This window comes from Lytechinus variegatus, chromosome 6, assembly GCF_018143015.1.
Source record: "Lytechinus variegatus isolate NC3 chromosome 6, Lvar_3.0, whole genome shotgun sequence".
In the NCBI taxonomy this organism is placed as follows: Eukaryota; Metazoa; Echinodermata; class Echinoidea; order Temnopleuroida; family Toxopneustidae; genus Lytechinus; species Lytechinus variegatus.
The window spans coordinates 4,614,940-4,632,823 of record NC_054745.1 but is presented as its reverse complement, the minus strand read 5'-3'; the positions used below and the strand labels follow the sequence as shown (position 1 = coordinate 4,632,823).

Below are 17,884 nucleotides of genomic sequence, written 5' to 3'. Positions count from 1 at the left end.
TGAACTTCCCCTTTAAAGTAACAACCGAAGGTGTTGTAATAACACCTGTGAGTGTTGAAATCCAAGTTCATTTAAAAATCCAATAAGTTCATTTAAAGACATATAAAACATTACTTTAGCTAGAGAATAATTCGTTATGTTTCATTTCGTATCTCCGGATTTTTATTTTTCTCGAAAAAATTGATATTTGACCTATGTATTATTGTGTTTGATGGACATTGTTATCACGAGCTCCATAATTGACCTTAATTTGTTCTTGATAGTAATTACAAAATGATTAAATTTCAATACTTGTGTTTGTATATGTATCATTAATATGAATGAAGATATCCAAGAGCATTCCAATTTACGATCTGTTTATCGATCTCACTGAAATATATTTCAATAAAGTTCTTATTTGCAACAAAATTATGTTTTTCTTCTTGTTAGCAGTTTTATACAGTAAAACAAAATAGCACGTTGTTTCAGCCTGTCACTCTAACAAGTTGTTTAAACTTTTTTGTAATTGTTTAAATTCTTTAAACATTTTTTTTTAATGTTTAAACAGTAGTTGTTCGAGTGACGGGCGTAAACAACGTGCTATTTTGTTTTACTGTGTATATAGCAAGAATGGGAAATGTGAATTTAAAATGACGGAGTGATAGAGAGGTAAAGATATACAGAGAGAGACAGACAAAATGAGATAGATTTAGATTTAGAGAGAGAGAGAAAGAGATGCAGAGAGAGAGAAAGAGAGACAGAATGATATAGATTTAGAGGGAGAGACAGAGAAAGAAAGAAGGGGGTGCGACCCTTCAGTTTACATGCACTTTATTTGACCCCCGCCTCCCACTAAAATGACTGGTAGGCATAAAACGAGAGATAAATGCCCAACAGTAAAAAAAAAAAAAAACGCTATGAAATAACAGAGCATATTTAAGTGCGTTTTAAATAAATTTGTATGAATTCATTGCCTGAATTGGACGTTTTAATCACAAAACACTGAATGTTTAAAATTTGGGTTGGCTAAAATACATTTTTGCTCAAAAGTTAGTGAGCCCCACAACGAAATGAACTCATTTATTATGCAGAGTGTTGAATGCAGACAACAACACTGCTAACAAACTTAAAGGAACGTAATATGTATCACCTGACTTCAGGGGAATGAAACCTTTGGAACAAGTAGGCTTTTATTAAAACAGAAGAATCAAAGAATCAGAACGAAGAAAGTTTTAGAAAAATCAGGCAAATAATGAGAAAGTTTTGAGCATTTGAATATTGCAATCACTAGTGCTATGGAGATCCCCCCATTGGCAATGCGACAGGGATGTGTAATGTCACATGTGAACAATTTTCCCTTTGATGGACTGTAAAATACCCCCAAAATGTCTCTTTTCGCTTTTTCTTATGGTGATACAAACTCTTTATCCATGATGTATTTAAAAAAATCTTTATTACATGCCCTCCAAAAGAAAGAATACATGATCTAACGATAGATGTGATAAAAGAGGCAGTTTGAGTGAAAGATATATTAAAGTACATGTAATGAGGACATTGAGGAGAGTTGTTCACAAGTGACATCACACATGTTTTTCGCATTGCCAATGTGAGGATCTCCACAGCATTAGTGATCGCAATATTCAAATGCTCATAACTTGCTTCTTTGATTTTCCTGTTTTCACACAATCTTTCTTGTTCCAAATGTTTCATTCTCCTTTAAATCTCTAAAATATAGCAAAACGTGAACACTTGATATCTATTCACTTTCTGGTGAGGTCCACAAAACGAACACGACGACATGTACCCGGCTACGATGATGGATTGCATTGGGTAAAAGAGCAACTATAACGTATAAACTACCCCAAACCCCCTAAACAACAACAACATAATTTATAATAAACGATGAAAATGACTATGGCTGTGATGGTGGTCATTATGGTAATGACAAAGAATAGATTTACAAAATAAATGTTGATAACCATTCAAGAGGATACAACTGCTTTTATCGTTGAAATTTTGCTGATACTACTACACCTATCATGCCTATGCATTAATCGTATTACAGGCATGATACATATGTAAACACGTAGTAATGAACTTCATCAACGCAAACGCGAGATTTATCCAGTATGTCCAGAAACCGAAAGGCGCTGGCCAACGTCATACCGCATTTCGTTGCCAAGTGATACATATAAACCAGCGAGCGTTCCTATTGTCGGTGCATAGACGAATGCGTTTGGAGAAGAGAGATTTCGCCAATTTGCGAAGGCTCATCATCAATGCAGCATATATACTGTACATAAGGGAATGGGTCTAAACAGCGAGGAATGCAATATATTTTGCTGCTAGTCTGAACCCGTTCCATATAGGATATATAATTGTATGTATATTATACACATTTTCTTCTACTTTTAATAATGTATTTTGTCTAGACGTCTGTCACGTTGTTGCTTTTATTTCAATTTTGACGTACTCATTCATTGTACGGAAATTGATAAACAGCATCATTGGTTATCGAGATTTGGAGAAGGCCAAAGCTATGGAAGCTTAAAGGTCAAGTCCACCTCAGAAAAATGTTGATTTGAATCAATAGAAAAAAAATCAGACAAGCACAATGCTGAAAATTCCATCAAAATTGGATGTAAAATAAGAAAGTTATGACATTTCAAAGTTTCGCTTATTTTCAACAAAATAGTTATATGAACGAGCCAGTTACATCCAAATGAGAGATTCGATGATGTCGCTCACTCACTATTTCTTTAGTTTTTTATAGTTTGAATTATACAATATTTCAATTTTTACGAATTCGACGATTAGGACCTCCTTGCCTGAAGCACAAAATGTTAAAATAATGGAATTCCACGTGTTCAGGGAGGAATGAAACTTCATTTCACATGACAATGATGAGAAAATAAAAATATTTCATATTTCATATAATAAAATACAAAAGAAATAGTGATTGATTGATGTCATCAACTCTCTCATTTGGATGTAACTGGCTCGTTCATATAACTATTTTGTTGAAAATAAGCGAAACTTTAAAATGCCATAACTTTCTTATTTTACATCCGATTTTGATGAAATTTTCAGTGTTATACTTGTTGAATTTTTCCCTTTTTTATTCAAATCAGGTTTTTGTTGGGGTGGACTTGTCCTTTAAAGTGCCAACCAGATGTTCATATAATCATCTTGTCATGTCTACATCTCTTTGGAAGAAAACTATATGACGAGATTTCGGATCTCTTCATGTCTTCATCCCGTGTGAGAGATGATCAGATGACAAAATCTTGCATCTCGTCATGCCTATATCTTATAAAAGAGATGATCAGATGACAAGCTCTTGAATCTCGTCAGCGAGCAAGAAGCGCGAACAGAAATTTTAAATATATAAGCTCTGGCCTGATCTAAAGGGGACATTTTAAGAACTTTTTGCAGTTAGCCATGAAGACGATGCGTGTTTCAACCAGTGGGGGGGGGGGAGGGCAAAGCCAAAAAGGGGCCAATAGGGGCAATTTGGTGCAAACGGATATTTTCACCATAAGATTATCATCTGTGTAAAGAGGTTGTGTGTTTTGTAGTAATTAAATTGAGCAAAATTTTTAAGTGATCACTGATTGATAAGTTATATATTTACGTTTCATTTCTGCGAGCGTAGCGAGCAAGCGGTTTGGGGGAAATATCAAATCTGAAGATGTAAAATTCGCCTTTTTGGTCAATTACTGTTATTAAAGGGCATCCTTGTGAGATGTTGCGAGCGAATAACGTGCTCAAACTTTTGGAAATTTCATGTAGGCCTAGAATGATAATATTGATATAGATATTATTTACCCAGGGAAGCCACTTCAGTTCTGAAAAGTGTTCTCCCAGGTATTATTTTTTTTACAAGAATGCTTAGAATGTCCAGTTTTCAGGTTGGAAAATCGGAAAAATTTGGCTCACGTTTCTCGCTCGCATCAAGTATTGTTTATTGAGGAACTCATTCTATTCCTGGTTACAAAATAAAGTATGTCCAGTTTTCAGGTTGGAATATCACAAATTTTAAGCTTACGGTTCGCGCTCTCATTATTTAGATATATATATTCTTTTCTTGAGTCACTAAATGCAGTCCTTAAAATATTACTTTCTGAAGCCTGTTGCATAAAACTTTTTACCTGAGAAAACTCTGGTAAAAACTGAAAACTAAGGTTAGTCTGATTTTTCGCCAGTGACTTTGGCACAGGGCAAAAACTCCGGTAAAAACAACCTAAGTTTTCTCAGGTAAAAAGTTTTATGCAAAGGGCCCCAGGTCAGTAAATAAACAAATTACAGCTCGCCCTCGCATTGATTCCTTAGAAAGATATACATCTTTCTCACGATTACAAAAAATGCTCTTAATGCTCAGTTCACGTCTTGTTACATGAAATGTCTACTAGTTTGAGCTTGCGATTCGCGCTTTCAACATCTCACAAGGATCATTATTAGTATTTTTTTTAATTGTTATTACCAGCAGAAGCTGTTAATAAAAATGACATCCCCTCCAATACAAATCCTATTATCTAGAGGTTACTCGCACGCGACAAACACACTTGATCCCCTGCATCTTTAAACCATTTGCTTAGGCAGCAATTGCTCAGATAAAATTGATATTAGCCTATGCTTGATCAGGGCGCCTATATTCTTAATGAAATACATGCTTTTGGCCACAACACACGCATGTATCATCGAACGTTATTACTATCATTGCATAATATCGTGTAATCTTGTAATGACAGCATCGTTTTTGTTACCAAAATGAATTATTTTCATTTTCGGAAATACGAACCTTATTTAATTTTCGGATTAACGAACCTTATTTCGTTTTCGGATTGAAGAACCTTCGGAATTACGAACCTCATTTCGTTTTCGGATTAACGAACCTTCGGAATTACGAACCTTATTTCGTTTTCGGATTAACGAACCTTCGGAATTACGAACCTTATTTCGTTTTCGGATTAACGAACCTTCGGAATTACGAACCTTATTTCGTTTTCGGATTGACGAACCTTCGGAAATACGAACCTTCGGAATTACGAAGCTTCGGAATTACGAATGTATGCGAAGAAAACAACTATAAAGTGATTGGTTAACATTGGTTTGACTTTTTAAAAATCTGAGCTAGAAGGTCACACTTGTCACCTGTGTCTGTCATATGTTACACAAATGAAGCCCAGAAAAAATTGCGTTCGAAAATAAATATTTAGTGCTTCAAAATTTGATATATAAAGTGACCGGAAACACCATCTTAATTTCATCCCATACACTTATGTGTAGTATTCAGGCGTCTATAAGACACCTATTACAAAATCGGGATTTGCCTTGTAGTTTTAGCTTTTCATTCTCAATAATGGATGTTTTCAGGGTTTATTAGTTCTAATATATGCACTTGTACACACGTTTCATCTTGGTTTGAGAATTTTTTTAAATCGGCTGCTCACAAAGTTAACCGATACCTTTAAGCGAATAACTCACCCGACATTCTTTTTATCCCCTGAATGAATAATGATGACTTGCATCCTTTTTTTCTTACGACTTGATAGGTTTCGTGACGTATGCTACAGATGGGTTCTTCTGCAAGTACTAGAAGGATCCCACCAGTGCAAAAGATCGCAGAACCTCCATCTGTCGAAAACTCAGACGCTAGCCGAGAAGTAGGAGGCCACGATGAATCGGACAGTGGTCCAGTGGCACCGGAAGGAATAATTGAGCCATCCAACCCGGCAGCTCCTGCTGACACCCTGGCTGATATTTCAGACGTTCTGCTTGTTGACTCTGCAGCTGCAAAGGCAAAACGAATCCAGGAGTTTAGTGAGGAGATCAAACAATGTCTTATCCCTGTAAAGGAAGGTATCCAGCACATCCAGGAATGTGACAATTTCCCATGTGTCTCGTGCAACGGGCACATGAGGGCTATCAACAAAGTTTCTGGGAACAAGAACATTGACCGCAACGCTGCCGCGGATGGGTTGGCCATTGACACGGACTACTGCAAAATGTTTAGCTATAGATGGTCAAAGGGGAAATTGTTACAACAGATCGAGGATGCTGATGCTGAAGAATTGACGCCTGAAAAGAAAAGGATATTTACGTTTTATATTGAACTGTTAGGTTCCAGTTGGAACTTCACCGATAAGTCCGAGTACTTCTGTCTGCAAATGGAAGAGGACGGGTGCCTGTCGTTGATATCAGACTGGTTTTTACATCTGATCGAGGGTTCAAACTCCAGAAATAAATGGGTTGATGATCTAGTCTTCGATGCAATGAACGTACTTGACAATTCATGCATGAGAGTGCGCGCGTTGGCTCCGAAGCACCACCGAGTCGTACCTGCTCTTCAGAAGTTTAGCGAGTCAACAGGAAGACTCACCCAGACAATTGCGTTTATGACGTTGGCTAAGCTGGTGAAGAAAGAAGAAGCCGACAAGCTATCCACCAATACCAAATGCATATTTTTTCTAATGTCTCTTCTCAGGAAATGCCTCTCAACTAGAGACCACAAGGCCTCAATTAACAGACAAACAGCTAAGAAGAACACTGTCACCATGGTAAGTCTAGATGCAGAAGAGCTTGTGAAATCCGTAGAAGATCTAGCCATTAATGATATCAACAAAAAGCTCATTGCTACAGAAGGTGGGATCCCACTCCTTGCGGAACTGCTCAAACCAAATTGTTCCACCGAAGAGAAGATCTCTGCCGCGAATACCATCTGGAGACTGGCATTCCTCAAGGAAAATAAAGAAAAACTCCGCAAATTCAAGGGTATCATATACAGTGAGTACCTTTCAAATATTATGAACTGTCACACTAACATTGAAACCTATTATGATAAAATAATCGGCAAAGACGTCTTGTATATACGCAGAATGAACAAGTAAAATCAAACAACATAAGTAGCCGGCCTAGCGATCCATTGGGAATTAGACCTTACATCTATATTGAATAAACCAGGAAACCATGAGTAATAACTAACCAATTTGGTGTATCCCGTTTATTTAGAATAATTCAAATGCAAGAGTGTCAACTCAAAGATTGTTCAGTTACAAAATTAGAAACCTATGCACAGAGTGCTAGTTTCCTTATTGGTAATGGTTAAATAATACGAATTTAATAACTTTTCTAGATCTGACCGAGTATTCCCAAAGTGAGCACGAAAAACTCCGTACAGCCTGCATGGGAGCTCTCTTCGAGATCTACGAATCCAGACTTCCTGAAAACCTGAAGAGCAAGAAAACCGACGATGGGTCACCGCAGAGGGCGCCATCCGACACTGCAAAGTCAACTGGACACATCATGCTCAGCTACAAATGGGAACACCCGTCCAAACCTGTGATGCGTGAGTTCAAGAAGGAGCTTCGGAAAAGAGGATACGCTGTGTGGATGGATGAGGACCATATGAGTAAGTCCAGGGAACCTTAACACAAAGATTAGCAACTATACGCCTAATTTCCACAATCAAAATTACATTCAGGTCAATGAAATCAACCGTAAAAAATACACCATGATTGATAAGCTTTATGTTACGGGCCCCAGATCAATCTTAAAATCCATTATGATATCGCTGCATTAACTGTGGTAAAATCCCGGGGGGGGGGGGCACTCAGTATATAATGCAAAGTGGGTATGTGCCGCGGAGGGGAACCCCATTTTTACACCCAAATTTCCGTTCCAAGGTATAGCATTGTTGTCTTATTGAGAAAAAAAACAAAGAAAGTCGCTCCAAGGCATAGCATTTTGTTCTTATCGAGAGAAAAGAAGAAAGAAATCCGCTCCAAAGCTTCGCATATTTTTCATTACGCCGTTCCGGTCGCATTGATCTGCTGCAATTTTGGTAAAAAGCGGCCGCCGAGCGCTGTCCGACCATCGTCTCTGCGCGAGAGCACCCGGCGAAGGCCGCGCTAGCTGCATAATGCACGCATCCCCGTTCCATAGGGGTGCATACGCACGCACTCACACTCTGGCGATCCGTTCCAAGGACCCCCGTTTTCACAAAATTGTAGTTCAGAAGCCCGTTCCGAGGACCCTCCTTTTTACAATAAGCCCGTTCCAAGGCCCCCGTTTTTTTTGTCTCGCCCGCGGCACACCCCTAACGCTTTATTGATCGAGTGCCCCCCGGGGGTAAGATAAGAAGAACTTTTGGATGTACGTGTAAGGAATTATGCCACCCCAGGCCTTTATTGCCATCCACTCATTTCCTAATTCACCATCCCCATATCCCTTTCCTTCTTTCTCTTCTTTATCATCATCTTTTTTCTTCCCCTAATTCTCTTTCTGTTTTTAGTGGGTGATAAAATTGGAGCGATGGCAGAAGCTGTAGAGAATGCTGAGATGATAATTGCCTGTATTACAAGTGGTTACCAAGATAGTCAAGACTGCAGAACAGGTGAACATTTTCTCCTTTCGCACTCATCATCATCATTACCACCATCATTATCATCATCATTGATTTGATTTGATTTATTGTTTTCTTCTGCATCCATAACATTCGTATAATACATTTTTCATAACATAATAAACGTAATATGTTAGCATTTTCGGCATGAATTATAAATACAGAGTACTAAAAAGATAATTCCAGACGAAAATGATTAACTATATGATATTCACAATTTGCAGGAGAAGAATTGTCATCATAAGCAGATTGCTTGAAAAAAATGACAATCCCAAACATCATCTCAGCCGACATCATATCATCATCCTTTTCATTATCACATGACCATGATCATGACTATCACTATCATCATCACCACCATCTTTATCTTCATCATCATCACCATCGTCATCATCACCACCAGCAACACCATCATCACACCTCCACCATGCTTATCATCATCATCATCATCATCACCCAGGGGCGTCGATCTATTTTTCAGATTGGGGGGAGGGGCGAAATCATGAATCAACGTTCCAAAGGCGCTTGATCACACAAAACAAACAAACTCACCCACAAACACACACACACGATCCTATATACACACACACACACACACCTACAATGTATATACTCATGAGAAAGGGACACATATCTCACCAACAAATTAATGCGAGCTAAAATTTAATATCACATTGACCTAACAACAGCAAAAAGGTACCTGTTTAGGACTGTTTGTAGTAACTCATGACATGCATGAGGAGGATACATATCTCACTACACAGAAAATGCGAGTGCCGAGAGCGAGCTGAAATCTTTTAATATTCTGACCTGAAAGCTTGATTTTCTAAGCATTTTTGGTACCAATAATTAAGATGGGTATCTAAAAGAACAATAGATGCGATCTGAAAAAAAATGACAGTTTAATGGACGTTTTTAATTAAGAACAAGATATATATCCGACAAAAGATTATTGCAAATCGAAGCGAGAGTTCTTTCGAAGTTTAGAATTGACAACGGGACATTTAATTCACCTATTTAATCATGAAAAGTATCGGTTTTGCTACAAAAATGATGCCAGCGCGAAGCACGAGCTGAAAATTTTTATAGTCCAATTTGAAATGTGGACATTTTGAGCACGATTTTAAATAAAAAACGAGTTGTGTATTTCAATCTCGCTTGCTGATTTGTGTGTAACATTACAATATTATTTTATTTTTGCACATGCGGAATTATTGGGGGCAAAACGATATGTTTGCCCCCAATATTTTCATTGGTGGGGCGATCGCCCCCCTGCCCCCCAGGATCGACGCCTCTGTCATCACCATCCTCATCATCATCATCATCCTCATCATTATTGCAATCATCATCAACTATGAATGACAGGTTATTACAAAGACCCACCCTTTTGTCCAGAAACAAACAGACCACATATTCTAGGAATTTAAACAGCAAAGTAAGATAACACTCTATATATTACACTAACATTGTATAGTCTATGCATGGAGCTATTATGCTATGGCGTAGAAATCAGGGGGGGGCAATTATTTCGCGACCTACACCAAAAAGAAGATAAAAATGATAAAAGGAAATAAAAGTAAAGAGAGTAGCATGAACTTGACCACGGAGGATTATTAATTGTTACTGGTGGAGCTCTGACAATGCTCAGCACCCCAGTAACAATAGAATAACTCTACGTGGATAAGTCCCTGGAGAGTCGGGTAAAATATTAGATTATTTTCTGGATATTATGTCAGAATCTGCCCAAAAATTGTATATCTGTAATGAAAGTGCTGAAATTCTTGCGATTTTTGCCCGATATGCCATATCTGGCCTCCTCAGGTCTTTTGGGGTTGACTACGTCACTGGGTCTGTTGAAGTATTCCAAAATGAAAAAGGGATGTCTGCTGTTGACCCCTTTCCAAATGCATTATTAACGTATACGTATTGAAAGTTCCTACTTATTTCAACGACTCTCATTTGATAATTTCAGAAGCATCTTATGCATATGAATGCAAGAAGAAGATTATTCCAGTGAAAGTTAAGGCCGACTTCAAACCTTCTGGCTGGCTAGGGGGTATTACGGCCGGGAAGATATACTACATCGTGCAAAAAGCAGAGTTCGTCTCCGAAGTACTTCCTAGCATCATAGAAAAAGAATTCGCTGTGCAGAAAGAAACAATCCAGAAGGTGAATGCTACGACAGGTATGTGATTCTGAATCTAAGCACCCTATTCCCTACCCCTTCCTAACAAAAACCCATGGGGTACGAGCTATAAGCGAGGGGAAATGCAGAATTTTCAATTTGAAATCAACGATCAGGTCAAAGTTTCTACCAGAATTCTAACCATTTTAAAAATGATCGGGTTTTAACAAATTCGTTATTGAGAAATGCAATAGCCCCCCCTTACCCACCTATTCCACAGCGTTCGCTTATTGACATTGAACCAGGATAAACTAAACACATGTATTATGTATGTTATGGGAGAGTGCTAAAACACACACACGCATACATAACATATAGAAATAAAATCTATTGCATTTTTTTTCACACAATAGTTGAATGTCTATCAATTATTTCTTTCACCTCTGTATCATTGTATTTACGTAATACTAGCGATTTCCCATTGCAAAAGTTTTGAAAAATGCCGAGTTTCATCTTTACGTGTTCTCCAATGTTTTCATATGTACAAAGTCGGATACAGCCCCGGGGGGGGGGGGGCACTCGACCCCCCAAAAATGGTGCTGGTGTGCCGCGGGCAAGAGAAAAAACGGGGGCATTGGAGCAGGCTTATTGTAAAAAGGAGGGTCCTCAGGACGGGCAACGGAAAACAAATGTTTGTGAAAACGGGGGTCCTTGGATCGGATTGCCAGTTTAGTATGTATTTAACATGATATGCATCCCTATGATACAGGCATGCGTGTATGATGCAGCTAGCCGGCGGCACAGCCACTGGGTGCGCTCACGCAGAAGCAATGCTCTGACAGTGGTCTGCGGCCGCTTTTCACCAAAATTGCAGCCCTCTATCATGTCTATAGCAGATCAACGCGACCGGAACGGCGCAACGAAAAATATGCGAAGCTTTGGAGCGGATTTCTTCTTCTTTTTCTCAATAAGACAAAACTGCTATGCCTTGGAACGGAAATTTGAGTGTAAAAATGGGGGTCCCCTCCGCGGCACATACCCGCTATGCATTATATACTGAGTGCCCCCGGGATGCAGCTATTCTAATTTTGATTGCATTCCTTTTTCTTGATAGGGTCACAATTGCCGGAACAGGAACCGAATTCACCTCCAACAGAATCCCAAGTACCCGGATGGGATTCAAAGAGAGTCCAGGATTGGCTGGCAGCGAACAACGTCACATCACGTAACAAAGCGCTTAAATCCATCAACGGAACTCAGTTGCTGCAGCTCAAGAAACAGCTTACCACAGTACCACATGCGTTCTACCAGTCCATGAAAGATGATATGAAGGTTCCGTACCTTGACGTTCTTTCCCTCGCAGCTGCACTTGAAAACCTTGAATAGTCAGGTGGTGTTTGCGTAACTGTCGATCACGTGATATCACCAACGGTACCATCAGCGTGCCCAGTACCGGCAACTCAGGAAACAATAATGTTCATTGCCTTGAAGTTCTTTCTCTCGCAACTGCCCTTGAAAGCCTTGATGAGTCACTCAGTACTTGCATCACTGCCATCACGCTATATTTGTAACGGACCTGTTACAACAACTCAAGAAGCAACTTGCCCCAATGCCAAAAAACTTAATCAGTCAAGACCATCAAATGTTTATCACCTTGTTGTCCTTTCTCTGGCAGCTGGACTTGAGACCCTTGACTAGTAGATGGAATATGTTGTAATTATTACATTATGTTTACAGTTGTTATCATGGTTATGATAGATTCCATATGATGGTATTTCAATCATGTATAGTGGTTTGCGCGCTTGCAGTGACAATCCAACTATGAGGTGAAGCTGCAGCTGAATTTGGCAATGCTGGCATCAAAAGTTAATCACTGGAATATAACCTGATTGGTACAAATTTTCAAAACAGCGACACACAGACCCCTCTGTCTCTCTAACACATAAAAACACGGCTGCCTTCACGTGCATCCTGCTCCCTCTCTTTCTGATACGGGTAGATATAGTGTTTAGGAAGCATCTTAAAATAAACAGTACCTTACTTCAGTCCCTACTGTAAACGAAGTCATCAACTGTCCGAAGATTTTCTCTTGTCGGGGAAGTTCCACAATGTTCTATAATGGGACCATTGCTACTCATTCTCTACGCTGGTCTCCTATCTGTGTCATGATAGTGATTACATATTTGAGGCGGGTGTTACATCACTGTATGTTATTATTTTTGAGCATTGCGACATTGTCTTTGGGATGGTATATATATATATATATATATATATATATAAAATGTGTGAAGCTATACATGTACAATTTTTCCAAAGGGTAGATAGCTCTGGGGAACCTTGATTTAAGCTACGTCTACCATTGTTCTCTTCATCCCATTTCTTTACTATATATATATATATATATATATATATATATATATATATATATATATATATATATATATAAATATGTGAAGCTATACATGTACAACAGCTTTGGCAACTCTTTTATTTAAATATTGTAAAGAAATGGATGAAGAGAACAATGGTAGACGTAGCTTAAATCAAGGTTCCCCAGAGCTATCTACCCTTTGGAAAAGTTGGTCATGCCGAAAAAAATGTCTCTGCCGGGAATCGAACTCGGGCCCCCAGCTTTGAACGCCGGTGCCTTAACCACTAGACCACAGAGACGGGCTAGCGGATAGGCCGACCGAGATCCGATTGACCGTCAGAAAGACAGAATTTCGACACTAATATATATATATATATATATATAGATAGATATATTGTAAGAAATGAATGAAGAGAACAATGGTAGGCGTAGCTTAAATCAAGGTTCCCCAGAGCTATCTACCCTTTGGAAAAATTGGTGATGCCGAAAAAATGTCTCTGTCTAGTGGTTAAGGCACCGGCGTTCAAAGCTGGGGGCCCGGGTTCGATTCCCGGCAGAGACATTTTTTCGGCATCACCAATTTTTCCAAAGGGTAGATAGCTCTGGGGAACCTTGATTTAAGCTACGCCTACCATTGTTCTCTTCATCCATTTCTTACAATATTTAAATAAAAAAGAGTTGCCAAAAGCTGTTGTACATGTATAACTTTACACATTTATATAGATATATATATATATAACTTTACTAGTGTTCATCAGGGCCCCGTGGTACAACGAGAACGATTGATCCAATCAATCGCAACTATGGAAAGCCAGCGACATCAACATCTATTATGCATGTTTGTTCAAAATCTTTTCTAACTATGATGTGTATTCATGCATCCATTGTTTTCTTGAAAATCTGTTTTGCTTTCCTTTGTTTACAAAATACATTGTGCAAATTTCCTGTAGAAAATACAAATATGACAATATGACAATATGGATTGGATTAATCGTGACTCTTTGTAAGACGGGGCCCGGATGTGAAGGACTGGGCAAAAAATCCTAAACGAGGTTGAACCTTTTCTCTCTGTGACGTCACCATTTAGGAGAATGTGATCTCACTGCCTTTGCAGTTAATAGGACTGGTATCATATCTTCAAAGTCTTCAATGTACCTTGGATCCACAATAGATACCCTTTCCCGTGAAGCAGATCATCCACGTTAAAAAGTAGTAGTAAAACCGCTGCATATGAACTTAATAAAATGTGAAAGTATTTAGACTGAAATCAAGCCTAGCACCTAGTAAATACAGTAATCATATCTCACAGCGACCACGATACCAGTTAGTGAACATAATAAAAAAAAACCCCAAAAATATTAATTGCAGCTAACGAAACGCTGATACTTTCAATAACGCTTCAGCTTGTCTCGCCTCATGCACGACAAATCTATTTGCAGTTCTCGAAAATGGCTCTAAATCCAACTGGGTCCTGGTGCATGTTTCATAAAGCAGTCCTTAACTTACAAGTGACATTACGATCGACTGATAACCCTTTTTATCTTTAAAATTAAACAAATGAAAATCTTTGTACCGTCTTATGGAAAGTTACGATTGATCGGATCATAAACTCAAGTATATAGAAATCATTCAATGTGATAATTCTTTCTTCAGAAAACTTGCACAATGTCTTTGAAAACAAAGAGGACCATACTAAATTGCCAAGAAAACCGTGAGTGCATGAACATACATTATATCAAGAAAACATGTTGACCCAACATGTCTTTTAGGATGATTTAATACGTGTCGTGCGGGACATTTGTCAACATTTTCTAGTCTCTTAGCAGATTGCTTGAGCAACGAACAATTATTTTTTTGTCAATAAAAAAGTTTTAGTGGGTTGTAATTTGAAAATCTGATTACCAACCAAAAAATATTTGATTACGGCTGAATTACGGGCGAAAATATTGTGTGTCGTACGGGACTCAGAAATGTCTCAAACGACACGCAACATTTTCACCTTTAATTCACCCATGGACAGCATATTTTTGTTGGTTGTCATTTTTTTAATATGTCTACCCAGTAGGACTCTATTATTACCACAAATCAAATTGAAGGTCTTCGTTTGTTTGGACAATAGGTTGAGAAATGCCGTGAAAATAGGTGATTTTCTAGCATGGAATCGCCCTTTAGATGTTGACGTTGATGGTTTTTCATAGTTGTGGTTGATTGAATCAATCGTAAATCTTTGCAAGATGGGGCCCAGGTGTATGTCGGTGACCTCAAGAATGGGTCACCGGTCGCCCCCAAAACAGGACGTGAAAAAAAGGAACAAAAATGCATGTACAAATCAAAAACCTGTTGTCTGTTTTCTGTCCTTTTGAGAACGATCCCGAATGTTGGGGATAGCCTGAACCTTATAGCAATGTTTATTTGTTATTAATTATTATTTGTACTCATTATTCTCGCTGCTGGTCTTTGAGAAATAACGTTGAGATTCAGAGCGGGTCTTCCCACCATATTTTTTCTTCATAATATCGTAATTATCCACAACCTAGCCAAACGGTCTATGGTATATTTCAGTTCACTGAGTCTTCAATTGCACTGAGTCTTCAATTGATGCAGGAAAACATCTTCAGTAATAAGGTACAATGTGAGAAAGTATGCCTATGGACCCTCGGCCTCGTACACCCTCCCCGTTCTAAGACACCCCATATCTTTTCAAACATTATACACTCAGCAAAACAGTTCTCGGACACTTATAAAAGTTAAAATATTCCATATAGATATTTGATTAAAGGCAACTTATTGTATGTCACCCTGACCAGACAATATCCCTCTCCCTGTATGACATGAAATTTTCAAGTGAACAGTCATGCATGAACAGTCATGCAAAAATTAAAAGCAAACTTAAAGCCAAATAACACTCCTAGTGAAGAGAAAGTTATCCACCTTGGATTCATCACTATTTCACTTGAATTTTAAGTCAAAGTTAGTCGATGAAAAAAATGTCAAATTTCAGTGTCTTGGCATAAGCAAAAGAAAATTATCCTTATCCTCCAATCTTCTGCAGGGGTGGTGGCCGTAGGTGCGGGATTGAAATGAATCCAATGACCGGGGTAATAATATGCTGTAACGCGCTTTGGGCCATTCTGGGAAAAGCGCTTTATTAAAAGTGGCTATTATTATCATCATCATTATTATTATTATTAGGTCGACCACTCCTAGGGCGGTCTCTAACTTCATTAGTAGCCAAATACCGCTGGTTCAAATTTGAAATTGTTGTTGGTGAAACTTGGAAATATCGAGCCACTTGTCTAAATGACTGCCCACCCTGCAACATTCCTATTGCTCTTGCACGCTCTTGGTTGGAAAGTTTCATCTTGAAAGTGAGTGTCCAAATGATCCATCTCATGATGGATTCCTAAGCATTCAATTCAAATGATAAACGCCTGTTGACATTGTTGAATGTATGCCTACAGGATGACCATGATCATTAGCGTTTGAATGGCCATTTCTGTTTAAATTTTCTTTTACTGACATTGCTATTATTTAAAGCATTTATGAATTCATGCATGACTGTTCACATGAAAATGTCATGTCATACTGGAAGAAGAATCTTGTCAGGTCATTTTTAAATACAATAATTTGCATTCAATCAAACATCACTATGGAGTATTATAACTTTTATAAGTTTCCAAGAATTTTTTTTGCTGAGTGTATCTGGAGTGCGTATCAAAAAAAAGTTTACACTTTAAAAAAGACCTGGGAATAAAAAAAATATACAACATGTGGTATTTATTTCACATACAATCTTAGGTTTGGGTCTCATCCAATGAAATTACAAGTTTTGACAGAATGTTACACTTGAGTGAGCACTGTCCATTTTTGTAAAGCTCGTAGAAATCTGTTTGCGCAGAAATGCTTGTTTTCACACTGTGTAAAGTGGAAAGGACGAAATCAAACTTACCCTGCGAAACATTTCTCATACATTTCCCTTGCACTTTTAGTCAACTGAAATAAAACGGATACATTCAAGCATCTTGTAACAATTTTGCCGCCCAAATTGACATTTCAACACTTAGTAAGCATAACCTTCAACCTTTTTGTGCCAGCTTGATCTTAGGACATAACTGAATCTGAACAAAAGTTTATTTCAGACATCTCTAGCATTTTTCACTAAGTTTTTAACATTTAAAGTGGGTTTACATTTCATTTTTCATTTAATACTTGTTTCTCCACACTTTTCCCAAGCTTGACAATGATTATCAAAATGAAAATCAAGCCTTAGCCATTTCATGTAAATTACAGCTCAGTGTAAAGCAAATATCGTCAAGATGGCCTCTGTGTGTGGTGGGGCGCAATGCACTCTTCAAAGTGTTTTTGGCAAAGAAACAAGTTCAATAAGGTTAAAGATATCTTCAAATCAATTTTCCTAGCTAAATTTCACATGTTCTTCATGATTAAGGTCTACTTTTATCCGCATAACTATTTCAAAGTTCTGCGCAAATCATTTTTCACTAACTTTTCAAAAGTGAGTGGTGCTCACTCAAGCGGAAATATTTTTCGACAGTTATATCGTCATTTGCTTAAATGGATCTGTACCAATGTAAAAGTGTGGAAAAATCTTCAGGAAATTACAAATGTATAATTTTACAGGATTTTTTCTAAGTGTAAACTTTTTTTTGATACGCACTATATATATATATATATACTATTGGTTCCGAATGATTTTCTTTTTTTCTCTTCGAAAGAGATCCACACTTTGCAAGGTTGGACAAATCATTTTCAATTTACATTAAATATGCTCTATTTTTACTACTACTTTTCTTTCAAAATGTTATTCCGTTAATTTGTACTTGTCTCATATTACTTTGTACTACGTATAAAGGAGCTGAAATAAAGTGGTGCCAAAGAAACTAGTTGTTTTGATTGAAATGGGCATTAATTTCTGAAGAACACTCAAACCATAAGCCTCTTTAATGAAATAAACAACACCCTCGGGCAATAGCAAAACGACACCCCT

General features: G+C 38.0%; 1 protein-coding gene across 1 annotated transcript; it reads left to right on the top strand.

Moving 5' to 3' along the window:
* Positions 1-2,277: 2,277 nt before the first annotated feature.
* Positions 2,278-12,825, top strand: LOC121416466. Its single transcript, XM_041609963.1, has 6 exons — positions 2,278-2,359; positions 5,535-6,765; positions 7,115-7,390; positions 8,273-8,374; positions 10,356-10,568; positions 11,623-12,825. The coding sequence occupies exons 2-6, from the start codon at positions 5,547-5,549 to the stop codon at positions 11,892-11,894; spliced, it is 2,082 nt and encodes a 693-aa protein (XP_041465897.1). The 5' UTR covers positions 2,278-2,359; positions 5,535-5,546; the 3' UTR covers positions 11,895-12,825.
* Positions 12,826-17,884: the final 5,059 nt, after the last annotated feature.

What these genes read in the sequence shown, in the direction of transcription:
- LOC121416466 (XM_041609963.1), top strand. Translation starts at nt 5,547, where the DNA reads ATGCTACAGATGGGTTCTTCTGCAAGTACTAGAAGGATCCCACCAGTG. An exon ending in TAGTCAAGACTGCAGAACAG is followed by an intron (nt 8,375 to 10,355) that starts GTGAACATTTTC and finishes TGATAATTTCAG; the next exon opens with AAGCATCTTATGCATATGAA. An exon ending in GAAGGTGAATGCTACGACAG is followed by an intron (nt 10,569 to 11,622) that starts GTATGTGATTCT and finishes TTTTCTTGATAG; the next exon opens with GGTCACAATTGCCGGAACAG.